Source organism: Manis javanica, chromosome 4 (assembly GCF_040802235.1).
Source record: "Manis javanica isolate MJ-LG chromosome 4, MJ_LKY, whole genome shotgun sequence".
NCBI classification, from domain to species: Eukaryota; Metazoa; Chordata; class Mammalia; order Pholidota; family Manidae; genus Manis; species Manis javanica.
In genome coordinates this window covers 143,273,040-143,294,219 of record NC_133159.1, presented here as the reverse complement: position 1 = coordinate 143,294,219, position 21,180 = coordinate 143,273,040, and the positions used below count along the sequence as shown (strand labels likewise).

Here is a 21,180-nt window from a genome sequence, read left to right as displayed (position 1 = left end):
GAAGGTTTTCACTCTTCCTGTTATTTCATTTTTATATATCGAGAACATGATCATGTGTTCTTTACATACTGGAAAGTAAGTTTAAGTTGACTCTTAAAGAGAACCCACCAAATTTAATTTTTAAAATAAATATAGAATTGCAATCAGTAGAGGTCGGTTTGAGATATGGAAAGGGAAATACCTTTTCTCAGAACTACTGACCTCAAAACTCTTGACCAAGAAACATGTTACAATGCAGTTAATTTTTCATGTTCGTATTTGAAGAGAATATACTCACAGTTTCTCAGCCCAAGTGTATGACTTCCATGTATTTTCTTCAACTTAAGAAATAGAGTTTCCTTGGAAATTTCTGTGAAGAAACACAGTACATATCCTTGAATAGGTAGGAAAAGAATGAACAGAATAAGCAAAAGAATCATGGCAACCTTATCATGGCAACCAGGGGAATATTCAAGTGCAGAAAATATCAGCTTTCTAGTGTCCACAGCTATCAGCTTCCCAGTTTGCACAGCTAATAAACATGTAACACGGGGCACAAACAATAGGGCATCTCCTCAGAAACTGAACTTCCTATCTGTCCAACTTCTCGGGCAGATAATGCCAGTTAATTACCTTGAAAGTAAGTATTTTTTCCTAAAATCACCTAGGTATCTCAAATGACTCCTTCCAAAGAGAAAATGATGAACAACTAAACAGAAAAAATGGCAAAAATTTATCATCAACAATAAATATAAAGGAACACTATGATTTCTTTATATAGCAAATACTTGGCTCAGGGCCCACTGTTGAGATCTCTCCAGTTGTTAGAAGGAGAAGGGCAATTAGAATTTAGAGGGACTAATATGGAAAGATCTCTCAGAGACAGTGCCGAGGGAAACGCCCAAATCACCAAGCAAGGAGTAATGTACTACCTCCCTGGGGGGAAATGCAAAGGGAACAGACTGGAAGGGACGACACACAGCAAAATGGTAACAGGAGTTATCTTATGGGCGGTAGGCAGGGTGGAGTGGGATTTCCACATTTTATCCTATATACTTCTGTGACTTTTTTCTTTTTTTAAACACGGAAAATGTGTCCATAAATTACCTGTGCTTAAAAGAAGCTGTTAAATGCTTGACGTTCAACCACTGACTCTCTGGATGACTTCGAATCTTTCCCTTTAGCTTCTCTTCCCTCAGCAACAAGTTCCCTATTTTTCAGGGCAGTCAGAAATAGATCAGATACCTGTCTGCTCCTCTGCCTAGTGGAAATTTCCACCCAACCAGAAGCCTTCTGCATGCCTTACGCTCACCGATAAAAGGCACCTACACCTGAACTCGTCTCCTGCAAACGGGCTCTCCTTCCCAGCTGCTGTTATTTCCCCCTGTTCTACCACCATCACTCTCCTCATCACCCAGGACAGAAACTTTAGAGTCAAATCTGCTTTTTCTCTTTTCCTGCACATCCCACCCTCCAGCTCTAGTCGGTCACTTAGGAAGTCCTACTGACTCTTCCTTTGTGGTGCTCTCAGGATTTTCTTTCTACTCCCAGTGCAACCATTCTGATTCAGCCCCTTTTCACTTCACTCCTAGGCTTTGGTAGTACATCCTGTTTGGTCTCCCTGAATCAAGCTCTCCTCTCTAGATCACGCTACATATGGTATCTAAAACAATCCCCTTGCTTTAATCATTTGTCTCTCTTGCTTGAAAACTTTCAATGGCTCTCCATCCTCATACTGCAACTTTCAAACCCTGATAGCTGAGAGTCAAGGTTTTTCAAAATCTTTCATTGCTTCCTAACCAGTTCTTTACAGCCAGACTGGTCTATGAAATCCTGATCATTCCTGGAGTCATGCCTTTGCCTACACTAAACATTTTTCCCCCTATTTAACAAATTATAGCTACTCTTTAAGTCCCAGCTAAAATTGTCACTTATCCAAAGCGGCTTTCCCTCACCTCCATATCCCAGTGATTACAGGGTCTGGTGAATTACAGTACCTAGAGACTGTATCTCTTTTAGTACTTAATTATCATCTCTCTTTTGATGCATATTCTTTCTTTCTACCTATCACTGTCATGTTCTGGAGACAATGTTTATACATCTGTGGCTCCCACAGTACTTAGCCCTGGGTTGTGCAAAAAATGGGTGCTATAAATAAAAAGCCAAGGAAAACGCTTTGGGCACAACTGAGGGACCAAATAATAACAGTTAACAGTCATATATACATTAGGCACATATAGAAGGGCATTACGTGTATTCACCCATCTAAATCTCACAACATTCTTATGGGATGGTAACTACCATAATCCCCACTTTACAGATTAGGAAATTGAGTCACAAAGCTAATAAATGACAGACCTGGGTTCAAACTCAGGCAGTCTGGCTCCGGAATCTTTACTCTTAACCAGTGAAAGGAGGATAGGGACATGTTACTATAAAGAAGATGGACTAAAAATGATAGGAAAATGGTAGAATAGAGGTTAAAGACTTAAGTTGCAGAACTAAAAAAAGCAGGTAAGGAAAAAGAATAATAAGGGCGCTTATCTCTTCCACATTATGACAACATTTCCATTTAGTCACAATATATGGCACCAATGGCCTCCAGGAATATAAATGCTTTGATAACAATGTTTAGTAACTCCAGGGAGAGAAAAATCTTTTTGACTTTGGATATAATCTTATACAACTATTTACAGGTTTATCAGAGGTCAATAAGACAATGACAGTGTGGGAGTAAAAACCACAAAATGACTCTTACACTACCAGAGTCTCTCTGAAAACTGTCTACATTAAGTATATCAAGATCCAATAAACAGACTTTCACATTTCTGAAACAGAGTGACTGAACTGTATTAACTATCTGAAGCGACTGAGCAGAACCAAGAGTGGAAACCAGGATTAACTCCTTGCTGTAACAACTCTTACTAAATGATGTATCACTGCTAACTAACAAAACAGCACTGAGTTGAATAAAAACAAGGAAGGACAATTAAGAACTTGGCTTTCATAGAAGCTTGACACAGCATGTGTTTCCTTCTTTTCCCAGGAAGTACTGGACATAAACACAAATTAGTTTAGGATCTTTGAGAAATCATATGGTCCAACTCTGAATCTAAATAGAACTGCACACAGTCAAGGAGTAAGAACAAACACAGAGCTCTGAATCTACCAATTACAGTGAATAGAGGCCATCATTAATTTCAACAAATTTCTGAATGAGGAAAAACAAGTGGAGGACTGGTGACTGATGAAGCAGGGCAATGCAAGTTGTAGCTCATATACCTACTGGAAGGCTGCAACCGAGCTAGAAACCAATCGGCCCTGTAAGACCACAGAGAGGCTCCAGGACTACCAAGACCAACTCCCTGCCCGAAAGCAGAAAACCTGCGAATACAAAGTGCTACCTACACGTGCACAGAAATCCTAGTGAACTTTCTGTTATCTCATTCTTAATATAAATGGGCTGCAACTTACTATATGCATGGTAAACACCTCTATTAAAGATATATACAGATAAGAAAATGTTACCCATATAATATTCCAGATGATTAAATTCAAACTGCAGAAACAAATAACTGTCATTCATATCTCAGACTCAGAAGCTATTACAACCACAAAAAAAGAACACTATAAAAAAATGTAACAATAACAGGAAACAGCAGTAAAGAGTGGTTTTATGGAATGATGGCTGTGCAGAAACCAAGAAAGCAATCAGCCAGACTGGAAGAAGAGAGAGGACAGAGGACAGGAAGCACAAAGGATCTAGGACAAAATGCTTATACAGACTTGATAAAACACTTGAAAAGCTGGATGAAGACAGAGGTACAATGAAGACACAGAATTCAAGAAAAAAAGGTCATTGTAAAGCTCGAGAAAAAGAAGACTGTGTAAGAAAATAACCATCATGTGTATTGTACTGGCTCTACATAGTTACAGTCACAGTATGCATACTGTTTTGTGGGCCTATAGTTGACAGAACAAGAAATATAGGTGTATTATCTCAATTTATAAGGATAATCAAAATAGGAACATAAACTTTATGATATAACTATACTGGAGAACAGGAGGGTACAAGTAGGAATGGTAGGATATATGAACTAAGTTGCTTATCTCATAGCAGAAAGTTAATAGACAATGTCTATAATTGGTAAATCAATAAATAATGCATGAGCATATTAGAGATACAGAAGTAATCAAAATAACTAAAATGAGAAACAGTCAAAATGATTCTCTCTGGCAGGGGAGGGACCAGGGATACCTGCTTTTTACTTAAAGTTCTTTAATATTTTAACTATGTCCTTTATTCCTTTAATAAACTTTAAAAATGTATTTTAAAGAAAGGAGTGAATACTCAGAATCCCCTAATGTCATCAGAGCTACCACCAGACACTTGCCTCCACCTTGATGGCGCACCTTCCAATGGCCCGCACAGCTTGATGAACAAAGTCAACATCTACGTGGGTGGCATACTCCTTCAGTTCTGCTAGAACCTGGTAAAAATCCAGGAAGTGGATGATTAGGAAGGACTTTCAAACAGCAATTTCATAGCCTACCTTTTTCTGAAAGCCAGATCTTAAGATCTAAGTCACTATAAATTTGAATCTGCTTTAGGTCCCACCTGAGCAATGTTGCCTTGGGATGCCAAGCGAATCTTTATGTCCAACTTCTCTAGTTTAACATAGATAGGGTCATTGTATTTCACAAAGAAGACTTTGATTTCCTGCTTCAAGATTCAGGCCTGCTGTATGAAGAAACCCAACAAGACAAGACAGGTGACACATATATTGCTATATCCTTCTGAGTCTACATATATCTAAGCTGTGCCTCTCTGCTCCCTATCCATTCCCCCCATGGGAAAAAAAATCCACAAACTTCCTCTACACCCCTCTATTTGGAAGACATTTTTACTCCTTTTAATGGTCAGGATATATACTGCCAAAAAAAATTGCTGGAAGAATGACACTCTGCCTCCAGACAATGGCCTGCAGCATATTAAGCAGGCAGTAGCTAGGATACCATTAAGAGGCCCTCAGAAAACAAACCCAATTGGAGAGCAACACCAAGCATTTATTACAGGAACACTCTGAAATCAATGCCCTGCTGACTCTGGGCAAGTTCCTCTGCCACACATTTTCATTTCCATACATTAAACAGAGCTTAACACTTGCTTCTTTATATATTGATATTATTAGGTTTAATTCAATATTACACACACTATTATTATCACCAATTCATCTTTTCCCAATGTTTTCTGGACAATTAGGTTGATATTCCTCAGGGCGACATACCGCAGCATATTGTAGTAGTCAGAGTCCTTAGGTAACAACTCTAGAAATTTCATTAGGACTCTTAATGCTGAAAGCACCACCACTGAGTTGACATGAGATAGTCAGGGAGTTAGCTGCTCACAGATGCTGAGGGCAGAAAAGGAAAATTAACATCTTGAATTATAATTTCTTTGCTTAATCCAGTCTATACTGTGTCAGAGGTCCATGGCCCAAGTATTAAGAAATTAGAGAATCAATTATATAAGTCAAAGCTCCATGCACAGGTAAAACTGGGATCTAATACTGCAAAGCCAGCCAACTACAGGCAGAGCAGGGACATCAGAAGACTTTAGGAAATCAGCAATAAGGGATAGTCAAATTGGACGGAAACTGGCTAATAACCGAACTCTTGAAGCTCACACCATTTACCTTCCTTTTCAGAGTTCTGTGTCCCCTTATTATGTAAGGGCTCCCTGCCTTACAGCCCATTTCTCCTCAACCTACAGGAAGTCAAATTAAGCATTCTGAGTTTTATTTTATAGTGAGAGATACCAACCAAGTGTGGCTGAAGGTTTCATTGTAAGATGCAGGAAGAAGTAGGTTGACAGAGAAAACTACCCAACTGCTTGCCTTCAAGATAATAGAATCTTTGAGAGAGTTTTTGTTTTTTTAACAGAAGTACTGCAATATTCTCTCAACCTTTTCTCCTGCTCTAGTTCCTGCCACCTACACTTAAATGTCTCATGAAATCTTGAATATTTAATTATCTTTGAGGGTTCTTCAGAAACTAACCTAACTTTGATAGCTCTTGGGTAACATGAGCAGCTAGCTGACTATATTCAGTTAAGGATACAAGATGAATAAGCTGTGTTTCTTTCCCTTCCTCCCAGATCTCCTTGGCTAACTCCTTGACCTCCTTCAGTTCTTTATACAAACGCCACCTTCTCAGGGAGGCCTTCCCTGACTTCCCTTCTATATAAAATACAATTCCTCACCCCCAAATGGCCAGCATTGCTTACTAGATCTTTTCCTACTTTATCTTCCTTGTTAGCACTTATCATTATCTGACACATTATATATTATTTTATATATACATACTATATACACTTCTGCCCCATCCCTCAGAATACGTGTTCCAGGAGGGCTATGATTTTTTACTATCCACTACTCTATCTTCAGGGCCTAGAAGATCATGGGCTCAACAGATATTTCCTGATAAGTGTGAGATGTCAATGAACAACAGAAATAAAACTCATTGTAAAGTTCTTTCCAGAAGATACTTACTTGTGTTTTCAATGATGGAAAGGATCTATGAGGGTAAACTTTAGTGAAGTCCAGAGGGAACAATTTCCCAGACAAGTGAAGAGCACTTATGTTATAGTAGCTTGAGCTTCAGCCAGGCAAGGAAGGTTCTTACCTACCACAATTAAAATATGTCAGCTTTAGTACAAGAGCCAATATTTCTTCAGAAGTACTTTGCATTGTACAATGCCTACATATACAATATGTTAATAAAAATTAGTGAAGATTCCAACTGTAAACTAAACTGTATGTACGTGTATATGACATTTAGGAGTTTATTTCTGATACTGAGAGAAAATTTTTAACACTAAGGTGGCAAAGGGCTGAGAACAATCCAGCTTTGCCTTCCAAAATAGTCTCTAAATTCAGAGTGGTATGATTTATCTACCTAATGGAATACAGTAAACATAGAACTTTTTTGTGTGTGGTGCAAACACACTTTCCCTAGTACTGAATGACAGGTATAGCTCAGATCAATAACTTGTATCAAGCCACTTACTATGTACCTAACAGAATGAAAGTTTATCACTACAGTGAGACACTCAGAAACCGCTGTTTGCCAAATAGCCAGGAACTGCTGTGTGGAGATGTGAGACCACGATGAGGCAGGTTTTAGTGGAAGGTAACTGCACAGCTCACATAAGAAATGGAAAACACCAACTCAGAAGAACAGCTATATTTTCATGGTTTACTCTACTACCTAAAATGATCCTAAATTGAGTGAGAAAATACCATGAGACAGCAGTATCTATTCCATAAGCCACTAATCTTCCTCAACATAATAGACCCTTATTCTCACACAGACACTAGAACTTGTTCAATCAGACAGGACTCCCAGATACCACGGAGGCAAACAGACTGACCTCTGAGCCTCCCGGTCATCTTTAGGGTTGTAATTAGACAGGCAGTCCAGGATGAAAACCTGGCCCCATTTGGTGCACTCATTCAGGGCTGTCAGCAGCTTATTAATGTTCTGTGGGTTCAGATCAAGTAAGGTGCTATTTGGGTGAGATTCACTGATGTCAGCTAACGCTGCTACAGTATTAGCCACCACCTGGGAAAGAAGTAGATAAGACTTTGATTTACCAAAAACAGTACAACTACAGATAAATACTTAACCTTCAATGCATCACTTCATAGATAAACTCATCACCATTCCTGAACATTTTACATAGGCATCAGAAAACAGAAAACAGAAAACAGATAAACATAATCAGATGACATATATATAACTGCATCTACAAAGCCTCATGCAAATTTAAGGTGATAATAACAGCATAATTCATCAAGGGTTAAGTTGCAGTTTTTTACATTAACACCACTGAAGCTGGGATGCATTTTGTAATCAAAAGCATGTCAGTTTAACAGGAAGTATTTTTCTTTCCAGCTACCACAGAAAATAACAATGCACCTTATAACCATTGGCATCTTAGAATCAATGAATTATCTCAACTGCATCCTTCTTTCAGGAAGTATAAATGAAAAATTGCTACCAAATTTAAGAAAGTGCACTTGTATCCTGACTTACAGATCTATGAATCCACATTAGCTGCAAAATAAACAAACAAAATGAAATAAGCACTTGTTATCAAAATTATAGATTATTTTCAATATAACAAATCTACAACCAATGAATGTTTAACTTAAAAATGCAAAAACACCTAAACATAAAACAACAGGAAAACTACACTATGGCCCTAAACAAGTCCATTTAAAACCACATTTGCAGTGAGATTCCCAGTTGTTACTGTTACTGAAAATACTAGATATGGCTGAATATAAATATTCTTAAATATAAGTGAGACATGATGGGAGACAGCAGCTTTAGTAAATATGTGTATTAAAAACATTCTAAAAAATGTCAGCTCATGCGGTTGTGGCTGCATCCAGACCACCATCTCCTGGACTTGCCATAAGAATGAGGAGGGAGATGTCTAGGCTGGCATGTGCATACAGTGAGACAACGAATTTGACCGGATCTGTACTGTTGGAACTCAACCAGGAGTTGGGAGGGGTGCAAGTTGTAGCACTCCAAAATCTCATGACTATAGACTATCTATGGTTAAAAGAACATATGGGATGTGAACAGATCCCAGAAATGGGCTGCTTTAATTTGTCTGATGGTTCAAGTACAGTTGGACAATATCCATCATATCATAGATAAATTTTCACAAATGCCTAGGGTGCCTAAATGGTTTTCTTGGCTTCACTGGAGATGGATGGTAATTATAGATTTGCTTTGTTTATGTCACCGTATTCCTATTATGTTAATATATGTGTGCAAATTAGTTAGTAGTTTAAAACCTATACATACTTAAGGTACTATACAAGAAGATATGTCAAAGAAATAATCAATCCTCCCAAGTTTCCTTCATATGCTACATCTATAGCTTTTCTTCTTCCTTCCTAATTACAACCCTTAAATAGAATTCGTGCCTCATATCGAATTTACCGAGTGTCATAATTCCTCCAGGTGGTAAAGATACCTCGAGACAAGTGCTGGGCATAGAAGCCACAGGGCATAAATCTGCAAAGAAGTAAAAAGCTAACCTTTGCAAACAATATGGCTTCTCTCTCACTCACCAACTTTACATTTCCCTGTATGGCCCCGGAAGATGACTGGTTAGCCAGAGACGGGTAAGATTCCTCAAGGGAGGAACAACCTAAGACAGGCACAGTCGCAGGGGGGCCATCAGGTGAGAATTTGGGGATCAACAGAGGTGAGGCTCAGAACCTCACACCCCCTGCTTTGAGAGAAATCTTCTGCATCCGTGGATGTCTTGATGCCCTTGTCTAGCCTGGATTAATACTTAGTCCATAGGCACACACCTGATCATCTGATCATCTACATTTGCCTTCTTACAGCACTAAACTATGTTTTCTACCTTTATCTTGCATCTACCTACCACTTCAGCATTTTATTAAAAATAAAAATAATAATAATAGTAGGAGAAATATGGGATCAACATATAGATCAAGTACAAAAATCAAACGAATATTCATATTTGACCTGATTGTTTATAGGTCATATTGCGTGATCAAAACCGAAAGTTTCTGTGATGACTGCCCTTGTACTGTTCACCATGTAAGAATTTATTCACTATGTAAGAATTCGTTCACCATGTAAGAACTTGTTCGTTATGCTTCAGAAGATTGGAGACTGACGAGAATTAGGCTTGAGATGGATTAATGATTGTACATTGAGCGTTGACCCCCCTATACTGAATTTTATTGTTGTTAACAACCATTTGATCAATAAATATGAGAGATGCCCTCTCAAAAAAAAAAAATAATAAAATAAAAAAATAAACTTCCAAAAAAAAAAAAAATGTCAGCTCATTGTTAGTTCTTGCTAAAGTCCCTTGTAAAGGCTTGAGAAACTAATAGTGGTGTGATTATCCTTTTGCTGGAGAGAGAAGAAACATATTGGCCACAATTTAGCTACTGTTTTTAACACTCATATAATCTCGGTAGTCTACAGATTACTCCAGCATAAGATTTTACCTAAAAGATAAATGTGTAGAGAATATAATTTTAAATCAAATACATTTATGACAATATCCATTATTATATAAAGGATAATGCCACAAATGGCATCATCTTTAGCTATAATTTGATGATCAGAACAAAAATTTCAAGGCGAAAAGTCAAAGGCTCATGTGGCAAATATGGCTATGGATATAATATTTTTGTTCTTAAGACAAATTGGGAAGAAATAACTAGTCCCCCTACCACATGGCAGCATACAGGAAGTTGTTTTTTGACTTAACTTTTATTTGCTGACTCCCCCATCAAGATGGCATTTAGTGAAAACTAAAGGCATAAAGAGTGAAAGAATAATCCCCTCCATCATCTCAGTGCTTTACATGCAGGGAAAAGGTTATTTCCCATGCATGATACACTTGATAGATCCAATTACAGTATAAAGGATCAAAATGTCATAGAGGAAGACCAAATACTGTTTTCATCTATTGCTGCCAACATATGCCCAGTGTTGGTAACCAGCTGTCCAAAATAAAGCATCCTACTAACACATTTACCACTGCAGTCAGCCAAATCCTTTAATGTTTTTTTTAGTTAAATATAAAGCCTTTTAATAGGAAACACAGAAGAAAAAGTGAGAATTGGGGGAATTAAAAAAGGCAGTGGTGAGGAAAAAGAACAGAAGGATGCTGAACAGAATGAAGCATTAGAATCCCTCTGCTATTATCACAGGCAATTGGAAATTAAACCAAGTATCTCATGCAGCTAATGAAGTATATGTTCTGGTGGTAAAACAGGCAATTTTTGATTATCATATTAAAACAAGAAAAGGAATAGGGAAATGTAAGTCTAATTAAAAGACCCAGAGAAATTAGATTACAGGATTATGTTTAGAAAAGCCTGCACTGAGAAAAAGAAATCACTGCCAAATGGTCACTGAGCCAACAACGATCAACCAGAAGAGATGTATCCCCCAATTACAAAACTCTACCTTTTCCCTTTCACCTCCACATCTTCACATTCAGGCTGTTGTATTTTCAGAAATGTACTCAAGCAGGCTCATTAGAGACCGCTTAGAGTTCTGGTCAGTGAGCCATGTTTCTCTCACTCTTTACTTGAAACTCAATATAAGCCAGTTACACTGAATCTCAAGAAGAAAAGAAAAAGACTGACTTCAAGACAGCAACTGGGTGGCTAGCTAGGGTATATGGGATGACTCCAATTGTCAATGTTTATACTGTTTCTTTGGAATTTTGTACTATATACATAGTACCTATACTGCAGATTTTTTCAAATTTAAAATAAATTTTAAAAGTAAGATTGAAACTTAAGATTTACTGCCTCTTCTCAGAAAATAAATTAGTATCACAAAGAACAAATCCAACCCTTGCAGTAACTGCCTTGATACCACATGTTAAAACAAACATTCTCTTTTACTTGAACCATCACTCTGAATTTGAACTAAAACTAACACACATTAGTATTTTTCCCCCTAGAAGATTGCCATTTCTTTTAGGAAACACTAAAAGAACATGAAGATAACAATGAAAAACTAGACTTCCCAAGAAAAAAGGGTTTCTAAAGCAAGTTTTGCTTTAAAAATGGATTTTCAAATAGGATTTCTTAAGGAGTTTCCTCAGTACACTGGGTGATTTATAAAAAGATGGCATCTAAGCTACAAAGGAACACATTCATAGAGTAGAAAAAATTTTTTCTATTTTCTATTTCATCTTGCCAGAATTATTTTCTGGCAATTAACAAAATTACGTTCTGTTCTTTGTGAGACTGCAACTAAACCTTACTCCTCCCCACCACAGTGGACCTAATGTAATATGTATATTTTAGAGGTACAGATATTAAACTCATATACATATAAAAACTATGTGTATGTATATATATATATATATATATATATATATATATATATATATATATATATATATATATATAAAATCACACTCATACTAGATAAATCTTTCTCTGCCTTAACTAGACCTCTCTTCAATTCGGTACTACTATGATTCCTTGTAGCCTGCTGAATGTCCTTTAAGGTAAGCATTTGCATTCTGACCTACTACTTTATAGTATACTTCATAGAATGAGTTATAGAAAGACAGACAATAGCGAAAGTTCATTGAACATTTACTGTGCACCCATTAATGCTCACGGCAACTCTGAGGTAGCTGCTATCAAAATCCACTTCTTACAGATAAGGAAAACAGGCTTTAAAAATTAATAAATAGGGTTAGAGAAATTCAGTGACTTGCTTAGTCAATACAGCCAGAAACGGACAATGCTTGAATATGATCTCTGGGCCTATGTCTGATTTCACTGTCTAACTAGTACTCTAGAGGCCACGTCCAGCATTTATAGAAGTTCCAAGAGCTGTGACCTTCAACTGAGGGAAAGGGAAAGAAAAATCAGAGCTGGGGGAGGATAATATTAGGAAAACACTATTCCAGGCATAGGTGACATGCAGATTTATATGAGGAAAATATATTCTTCTAGTTTAAATATTTCAGAGATACTCATATCCTGGCAGCACTTAAAAGAGGCAAGATTAATTATCCAGTTATAAAATCTGATTTATAAGCCACCACTACCTTACATGTGGAACATAAATTCGACCCCCCTTTTTTTCTTAAAGGAGCAAGCTGGAGCAGTGGGTATGGTTAGAATAAAAATGATCCTGTAAAAAAGAACTCCAGAAGGTACTCTTTTCTGATAATATTCCTCTCTCTTAATAATAAAAAAAAAAAAAAAAAAAAAAAAGCAATTCCTGTGTGCTGACCTCCAATGAGTTCTGCACAGTGGTATAGAGGGCATGTCAAAGTGTGGGCAAAGGGTCTGTTTGTTTCTATGCAGAAGATCAAGGCCTAGCTTGGATACCCAGAAAATGAACTAAGATACAATATGAGGAGGAGCTTCCGGCATCAGCACTCTCCGGAGGACTTGTGCCAGGGGGATGATCATCAAAAAGCCTCCACAGGGATCTGGGTGATGCTGCGGTTGTGGCTGCATCCACCCCACTGTTTCCTGGACTTGCCATTGGAATAAGGAGGGAGATGTCTAGGCTGGCATGTGCATACAGTGAGACAACGAATTTGACCGGATCTGTACTGTTGGAATTCAACCAGGAGTTGGGAGGGGTGCAAGTTGTAGCACTCTAAAATCTTATGACTATAGACTATCTACGGTTAAAAGAACATATGGGATGTGAACAGATCCCAGAAGTGGGCTGCTTTAATTTGTCTGATTTCTCTCAGACTGTTTAAGTACAGTTGGACAATATCCATCATATCATAGACAAATTTTCACAAATGCCTAGGGTGCCTAAACGGTTTTCTTGGCTTCACTGGAGATGGATGGTAATTATAGATTTACTTTGTTTATGTCACCATATTCCTATTATGTTAATATGTGAGCGCAAATTAGTTGGTAGTTTAAAACCTATACATGCTTAAGGTACTCTACAAGAAGATACATCAAAGAAATAATCAATCCTCCCATGTTTTCTTCCATATGCTACCTCTATAGCTTTTCTTCTTCCTTCCTAATTACAACCCTTAAATAGAATTCGTGCCTCATATCGAATTTAACGAGTGTCATAATTCCTCCAGGTGGTAAAGATACCTCGAGACAAGTGCTGGGCATAGAAGCCACAGGGCATAAATCTGCAAAGAAGTTAAAAGCTAACCTTTTCAAACAATATGGCTTCTCTCTCACTTACCAACTTTACATTTCCCTGTATGGCCCCGGAAGATGACTGGTTAGCCAGAGACGGGTAAGATTCCTCAAGGGAGGAACAACCTAAGACAGGCACAGTCGCAGGGGGGCCATCAGGTGAGAAATTGGGGATTAACAGAGGTGAGGCTCAGAACCTCACCCCGTTTTGAGAGAAATCTTCTGCATCCGTGGATGTTTTGCTGCCCTTGTCTAGCTTGGATTTATACTTAGTCCATAGGCACACACCTGATCATCTACATTTGCCCTCTTACAGCACTAAACTACCTTTATCTTGCATCTACCTACCACTTCAGCATTTTATTAAAAATAATAATAATAATAATAATAAAGGGAGAAATGTGGGATCAACATATAAATCAAGTATAAAAATCAAACGAATATTCATATTTGACCTGATTGTTTATAGTTCATAATGCGTGATCAAAACCAAAAGTTTCTGTGATGAATGCCCTTGTACTGTTCACCATGTAAGAATTTATTCACTATGTAAGAATTCGTTCACCATGTAAGAACTTGTTCGTTATGCTTCAGAAGATTGGAGACTGATGAGAATTAGGCTTGAGATGGATTAATGATTGTACATTGAGCATTGACCCCCCTATACAGAATTTTATTGTTGTTAACAACCATTTGATCAATAAATATGAGAGATGCCCTCTCAAAAAAAAAAAAAAAAAAGACCTCCAGAAAAAGTTCAGATATATAGTGGGAGAGGAGTAACAGAGACAGAAGCTCCTTTATGAGAAATCTCACACACTTGCCTGTTCCTTTGAATGGTTTTCATCCTGCACTCCTTCCACTTATTTTCACAGCTTCAGTACCCAAGAAAGATAGCACTTTCCAATACAGCGCCTTCCTCCTATACCAGTTGGGTGGTCGGGATCTGATTCCAGACACGTGGACCTATGAGAAGCCGCTGAAGTGTAGCCTCAGCCTAGACCCTCGCAGTTATCCACGGCCTTCCTCAGTCCCTTGCATTCAAGGAGATGCCTCTGAAAAGGAATCCTGGCCTCCACTCAGTTCTTTCCCAGCTCCCAAGGGAGACGCAGGGGAACCTGTCGCTCCAGACTTTGAGATCGGCAGCCGGGCTAGTCCCATTTAAGTTGCTGACGAGCGTCCGATGTTGTGTGCCATTGACGGCTTCCTTCTATAAGGACAGTGAAAGAAAAGGCAGGTTGGATGCCAATACTCACCTCCAAATCTATGCCAAACGAGCCCCCAAAGATGATGCCGGGGGTTCTTGTTTGTGGAGTGGAAGAATGAACTTAGCAAACACCCAAGGGCAGGAGAGCCAGGGAGAGGCTTTTACTGAGATACAGTGAGAGGACAGAGCTCCTGGCTCAGGTGGGGACAAGAGAGCATAGGTAGCGGTGCGTTGTCTAGGGGTTTTACAGGCAGTTAAGGATTTGGGGGAAGGTGAAAAAAAAGGCTTAGGGGTGTGGACTTGTTAAATGGTCCCTGAATATTTAGTATTAACTTAACACAAGCAACTTCCTGCTCTGATTTCTGAGATACCAGTGTCTTGGTGCAGGAGCATATCAGACAAGGCTGCCTGCCCAGCCCCCAAGGTGGGCTGAGGTATTGTTTGCTAAAGATTAAGTTAAGAATTTCCAACTTCTTAACTTCCTGGATATTAAAATGCAATCTTATCTTTAAGGTGGAATCCTTCCTGCCTTGCTTTTTCCAGGAACCCCTCACCCTACTCTGAGTACACCCACGGTTCCTGTCTCATTACCCCCTCTACAGATGGAGACCCTAGCTGCTGCTAGGGAAAGGGGGCGACAACTGCTCTGGTTGCTTCATACTGACAGGGGGCGCAGTAAGGGGTACAGTTAGGTCTCCCATCACTGGTCAATTGAGAGGGCCTCGGAAGATAGGCACTTTTATTATGGTTCCATTTCTATTACTATTTGCAGCTTTATGGTTCTAGGCAAAATAGAACAAATCGTATTATGAGGTTAAGTTGCAATATCTGGAGTTGGATTTTCCATTCTGGAAGAACAAACTTGACAATGAGATTAAAGAATGCATGGCTAAATATAGTAAGATTCCAATTGAAATGATAGTAAAAAACAAACATTTGGAGGATCATAGCTAGATATTTTGGGGAAACTAGAATTCTGGATCTCGTCTATGTCCCAATGACTAGTATTAGGATTTAGTATAGATAAGGCGCCATTATTGAAACAATAGTTTTCTTTAAAATCACCCTCATTTTTATTAGAAGTAACCAGATAAAGAAAATAATTAACATTTGGCTTGGTTATTTGCATATGTGCAGCAAGAAGAGCAACTGATTACATAGGCTCTTTTAAATGTGCTTTGCTGGAACTTATTGCACTCTTAAAGGCCTCTCGAGGCCAGAAAGCCAAGACAAACTTGCCATCAGGTTTTGCCTGCATTACCTGTCGATTTGGGTGAATTCCTCTCTTCTCGAGGTCCCCAAGACATTTTGAGGTTTCTGCACCTGCCAGGAGGGGACCTCCTTTACTCACCTGGTAAGGCTGCTGGGAACCCTGTAAGCAATGTACCAGGCCAATTCTTCCAAGGGGCTTCATTGGCTCTATAAAGTCAATCTCAGTTTCTTAAAGCTGTTAATATCTGAGTTTATGCACGTGTCTCTCAGTCAAAGCCTTGGTAATATAATCAGTGTTTTTATAATTGGTCTTGTTACAAGGAAAGCAGATTCTTACTGAGCTTCTGCAAATGAACATACTGCGATAAAACAAAAATACTTACTGAAAGTTTTTAAATTCCGGAGGGGTCAGGTAGAAAGATAAATGTTTCAATTCTGCTTATAAAGATATTGTCATTTACTGAACTGTTGTAAGCAGTTAGGCCCCCAGCTTGAATGAAGAGTAACAGCAAGAACCTTTTTCATTCTAATCATCTTTATAATTGGAGGCAATTAAGCCAAGGCTTCTATGCGGCTAAATTGCTTCAAATCCTTCTGGGAAGGCGGCCAAATATAAAGTAACCACAACTGCGCAGCGCGCAGAGGAAGCCTTCCCTCTCCGTGTTTCCTTGCATTCCTCCGCTCCTAACACCATCGCGCGCAGGAACACAGGCCGCAGCAGCAGGCCCGAGCGGGGGCTCCAGGAGCCACACTCCGGCGCCGCACTCCCAAACACCCCGTCAAAAAGACCTCTGCCGGAAGAGACTCAGAGGCGGGGCTTTCCGCAGCGGTTGCGATGCAACACCAGCCCAAGCGAGGAAACAACGCCTCGCCAGACGAGCCCGGCCCGCCGCCAACGTGCCTTAACGGCCAGCAGAGGAAGAAACGGAAGCCCGGATGGTGCCATAGAGTTCCCTAGTTCCGGTTTCGGGGCCGCGTACAGGGCTAGAGCGCCTCTCTTCCTCTGTCGCCGCCGGGCCGTTCCAGTTTCCCAGTGCGGCTTCTGTCCTAAAGCGAAGACGTCCCTCCAAACGCGGCGCCGTGAGCCCTTCGCCCCTCGCCTGGGGTCAGCGTGCGAGGACGGGCGCGGCGGGGATACTTTACAGCCAACAGCTGGAGCCGGCCCTCGCGTACCGGGCCCTTACTGGCACTTCTGATCGTCAGAGGGGGCTGGCTTTTGAGCCCTCACTCGGGAGGACCTGATTCGCAGCTCCAGGGCTGCAGCTACGGAGGACGGGGCTCCCTCGCCCGCATCTGGGCCCCCGAGTCACGCACTGTGCCGTGAGGTGCGGCATTGACAAGTCATCTCTTCCCCACGCACCACTTCCACTCACTTCTGCGTTAATGGTTCTTACCCTCCTGAGACTTCTCCCCTCCGCCTCCAGAAGTATTTTCCCCCGGTTCCCTTAAATAGAGGAGTTCCGTACTTGAGGGTATCCGGCAGAAAAATTACTTTTAAGACTGAGCACCCATTTGATACCCAAAGCAAGTTCATACTTACTGGAGAGTTTGGGGGAAAAGTAAGACCCAGAGGAAATTATGGCTGAGTATGGGGCTCACATCACTGCGTCTGTGGTTGATGACCAGCCGTCCATCTTTGAGGTGGTAGCACAGGACAGTTTAATGACGGCAGTGAGACCTGCTCTTCAGCATGTGGTCAAGGTAAGGTAGTAATCCTCTGGAAGGTTTTAGGGATGGCTGGGTAAAAGATAATAATTTGAGTTTTGAGTTTGATAGCCTAGGTGTTGAGACTACCAATTAGTATGTAATTCATGTTCTATGATTTAACGAGTATTGAGTCCCTGTTAACTGTAAAGCCTGTACTGAAAACCCAGCACTTCAGGGACGCTAGGGGAGACCCCAAAAGAATTGACTTGTTTAAAACCCAGAGGGTAGGATTTTAAGGGGGAAAAAAAGAATCGTTAATACAAGACATAGTAACAAATGGAATGAATTTCATTTATTAACTTACCTTACCTTAGGTTCTTGCAGAATCAAATCCTGCCCACTATGGCTTCTTTTGGAGGTGGTTTGATGAAATCTTTACCCTACTAGATCTTCTGCTCCAGCAGCATTATCTGACTAAAACCAGTGCCTCATTTTCTGAAAATTTTTATGGCTTAAAACGGATTGTGATGGGGGATACACACAAGCTTCAGAGACTGGCCAGTGCTGGTCTCCCTAAGCAGCAGCTTTGGAAGTCAATTATGTTCCTGGTTCTTCTTCCTTATCTGAAAGTGAAGCTGGAGAAGCTGGTTTCTAGCCTGAGAGAAGAAGATGAATATTCTATCCATCCCCCTTCCTCCCATTGGAAGCAATTTTACAGAGCCTTTCTGGCAGCCTACCCATTTGTTAACATGGCCTGGGAAGGCTGGTTTCTTGTACAACAACTTCGATACATCCTAGGAAAGGCACAACATCACTCACCACTGCTGAGTCTGGCTGAAGTTCGGCTAGGTCGACTTACAGTTCAGGATGTACAAGCTCTGGAGCACCAACCAGCTAAAGCCAGCATGATGCAGCAACCAGCCAGGAGGTAAGGCCTTAGCATTTCCCCAAACTATTTGACCAATAAATTCCAAAATCTTACACTAATTTTATGAAATTCACCTCCCCCAGTCCTCTTTAAGTAGTTCATATATCATATGAGGAATTTCATAGAAAAATTATTGTGTCCATTACACAAGGATTGCCATCCTGGCAACCTTCCTCATCATACTAGCTACAGTTTTTCAACACTTGCTTTGTGCCAGCCCTGTGGTAGGTATTTGCTTTACATACATTATCTCAATCCTCATCACAATCCAATGAAATAAATTCATTAATCCCATTTAATAGTTGAGGAAACTAATACGTAACAGTTAAGCACCTTGCTAAGGCCACAAAGCTAGGTGGCAGAGCTGAGATTCAAGCCAGATCAACATAATTCTCAAGACTGCCCTTAACCACAATGCAGTCTGGTTAGTGTTTGTGTTCTACCTACAAGTTCAGATATATATTCCTCAATACTGCTAAGTCATTTTTTTGTTAAATGAATTTTTTTTCCTGAATATACTATCTTTCACCCAAAAAAAGTCTATATAATCAATGTTTCACCATTTTCTTTCTTGAAACACAAAACAAAACCCTAAAACATTAAAACAAAGCTTAGCTCCTATACTCCTAAAATACTTGTCAGAAAGAGAAAATCCTTTAGAATAGATCCTTAAGGAGATGAGACAATGCCAATCTAGCAACTATTCAGTCCTCAAATTGAATCAGTGACAGATGAAAAGTATAAAATGAAGAACTACATTTATATTAGTCACTTGGTGATTATAACTGAGTAAACAGTTTCTCCTTTTGCCCCCTTGTTCTATTCCCCTAACAGTGTTAATGAGAAGATAAAGTCAGCTCTGAAGAAAGCTGTGGGAGGTATTGCCTTATCCCTGTCTACTGGCCTTTCTGTGGGGGTGTTCTTCCTACAGTTCCTTGAGTGGTGGTACTCATTTGAAAATCAAGAAACCATCAAATCACTGACTGCCCTGCCTACTCCACCACCACCTGTACACCTAGATTACAATTCTGATTCTCCCCTGTTACCCAAAACGAAGACTGTGTGCCCACTGTGTCGTAAAACCCGGGTGAATGATACTGTTCTTGCCACCTCTGGCTATGTATTCTGTTACAGTTGTGTGTTTAATTACGTGAGGAGTCACCAAGCTTGTCCCATCACAGGTTATCCAACAGAAGTACAACATCTAATTAAACTATACTCCCCTGAGAACTGAAAATGATTAGCTTTTTACCTCACAACAAAATTAGTGCATTTAAGGCCACAGGGCTGGTTTGCAGCACCGTACTTGGTGTTGTTTGATACTTTTCAGCCTCAATTCATAATTATATGAACTTTAGACAACTATATGGACTTCTTTAAAAGGATAAACCCATTGATCTTAACCTTTTAGCCTGCTCTCTAGACCCCTACTTAGAGCTGACCAAGCTGGTTAGAGTAAGGGAATCAGGATTGAAAGGGGATGTGAGGGTCAGTGTAGAGGGAGTGGATAAAAGAGGAGTTACAGAAATGCAGCAGAGAGAATAGTCCATAGTTCTGCAACATCTTTCTACACAATAACTACACTAGTTGGGGTGAGCAATTTAAAAAAGACAGTATAGAAGCTTTTCCTTAAAGAACAAGAGGTACAGAAGTTTTCAGGAAAAACCCGTTAGTCCTCAAAAAGTGGGTGGTGAAGGGGAACCAAGCCTTTTCTTTAGAAAAGAAAGTCTATGAATAAGAGGTTTATGTACATGCAGAAGAGGTTTTATCCATTTGCAAAGAATGTGAAACATGGGCTCTTTACAGAAATTCTTGAAAACACTTTAGAAAAACGGCACCTTCTATATCCTGTGACTCATTTGTTAAGTAACATCTGCTGTAGTTTATCAACGTTTGAAAATTTCTTTGTGAGCCATACCTATCTTTCTTGGAAAACTGGTTAAAGGAAGAGGGGATGAGTGTATATAAAGAGTACTGTGAAGATTTCAGTGTGCAAGCAAAGCTAATAAGCAATGAATAGATGAAATAAAATATGGGTCTAACTTGGACTGTATAAAAAGTTCTTTTAATAAGCTCTTTCTGCTTAATATTAAATTTTCTAGGCCAGCATGAATTATTCTGGCTGCTACTAAAGTTTCTATGAAATGCTTAAGTAAATTTTAAGAATAAATGTTTTTTGCAAAGAGCTGTTCCATTTTAATGACTAGAAATTTAGAGATTACTTGAGGTGTTTAAATATTTTGTTCAGATCACCTTTGACTTTCTGAGGCATTTTTGTATTAACATTTGGGCTTTTTTGCTAATCCACAGTTTGGGGGGAAAACTCTCTACTTCAGCAGGAAGTATCAAGAACAATACAAACACTTAAGTTGCCTGTGTAGAAAAGTCATGCCACTGGGTCAACAGGTAAAAAGAAAAAAATGATTACTATAGAAGAGGAAAGATGAAAATAATTTTTAAGTGCCTCTGCT

At 39.5% G+C, this 21,180-nt stretch overlaps 2 protein-coding genes across 8 annotated transcripts in view; one reads left to right on the top strand and one right to left on the bottom strand.

Moving 5' to 3' along the window:
- The window catches only part of LOC108407721 (AP-2 complex subunit beta-like), a 54,561-nt gene extending 37,535 nt beyond the window's left edge, over nt 1-17,026 (bottom strand). Inside the window, exons 1-9 of one of the 7 annotated variants that reach the window (XR_012130613.1) lie at nt 16,518-16,894; nt 16,184-16,245; nt 14,540-14,925; nt 7,412-7,602; nt 6,531-6,663; nt 5,268-5,393; nt 4,598-4,720; nt 4,374-4,469; nt 278-349 (exon numbers count right to left, since the gene is read on the bottom strand). Coding sequence is in view for 2 of the 7 variants with exons in the window: in XM_073235246.1 (XP_073091347.1) it covers nt 6,660-6,663; nt 7,412-7,602; nt 16,274-16,336 (258 nt within the window). In the remaining 5 variants the exon portion in view is untranslated. The other 6 variants (XR_012130615.1, XR_012130611.1, XR_012130612.1 and 3 more) reach the window with 6 other exon arrangements.
- Nucleotides 17,027-17,125: 99 nt separating this feature from the next.
- On the top strand, nt 17,126-20,892 carry PEX12 (peroxisomal biogenesis factor 12). Its single transcript, XM_037008456.2, has 3 exons — nt 17,126-17,835; nt 18,156-18,709; nt 19,544-20,892. Exons 1-3 carry the CDS (start codon nt 17,713-17,715, stop codon nt 19,941-19,943), a joined length of 1,077 nt encoding a protein of 358 aa, XP_036864351.1. The 5' UTR covers nt 17,126-17,712; the 3' UTR covers nt 19,944-20,892.
- The last annotated feature ends 288 nt before the right edge of the window (nt 20,893-21,180 follow it).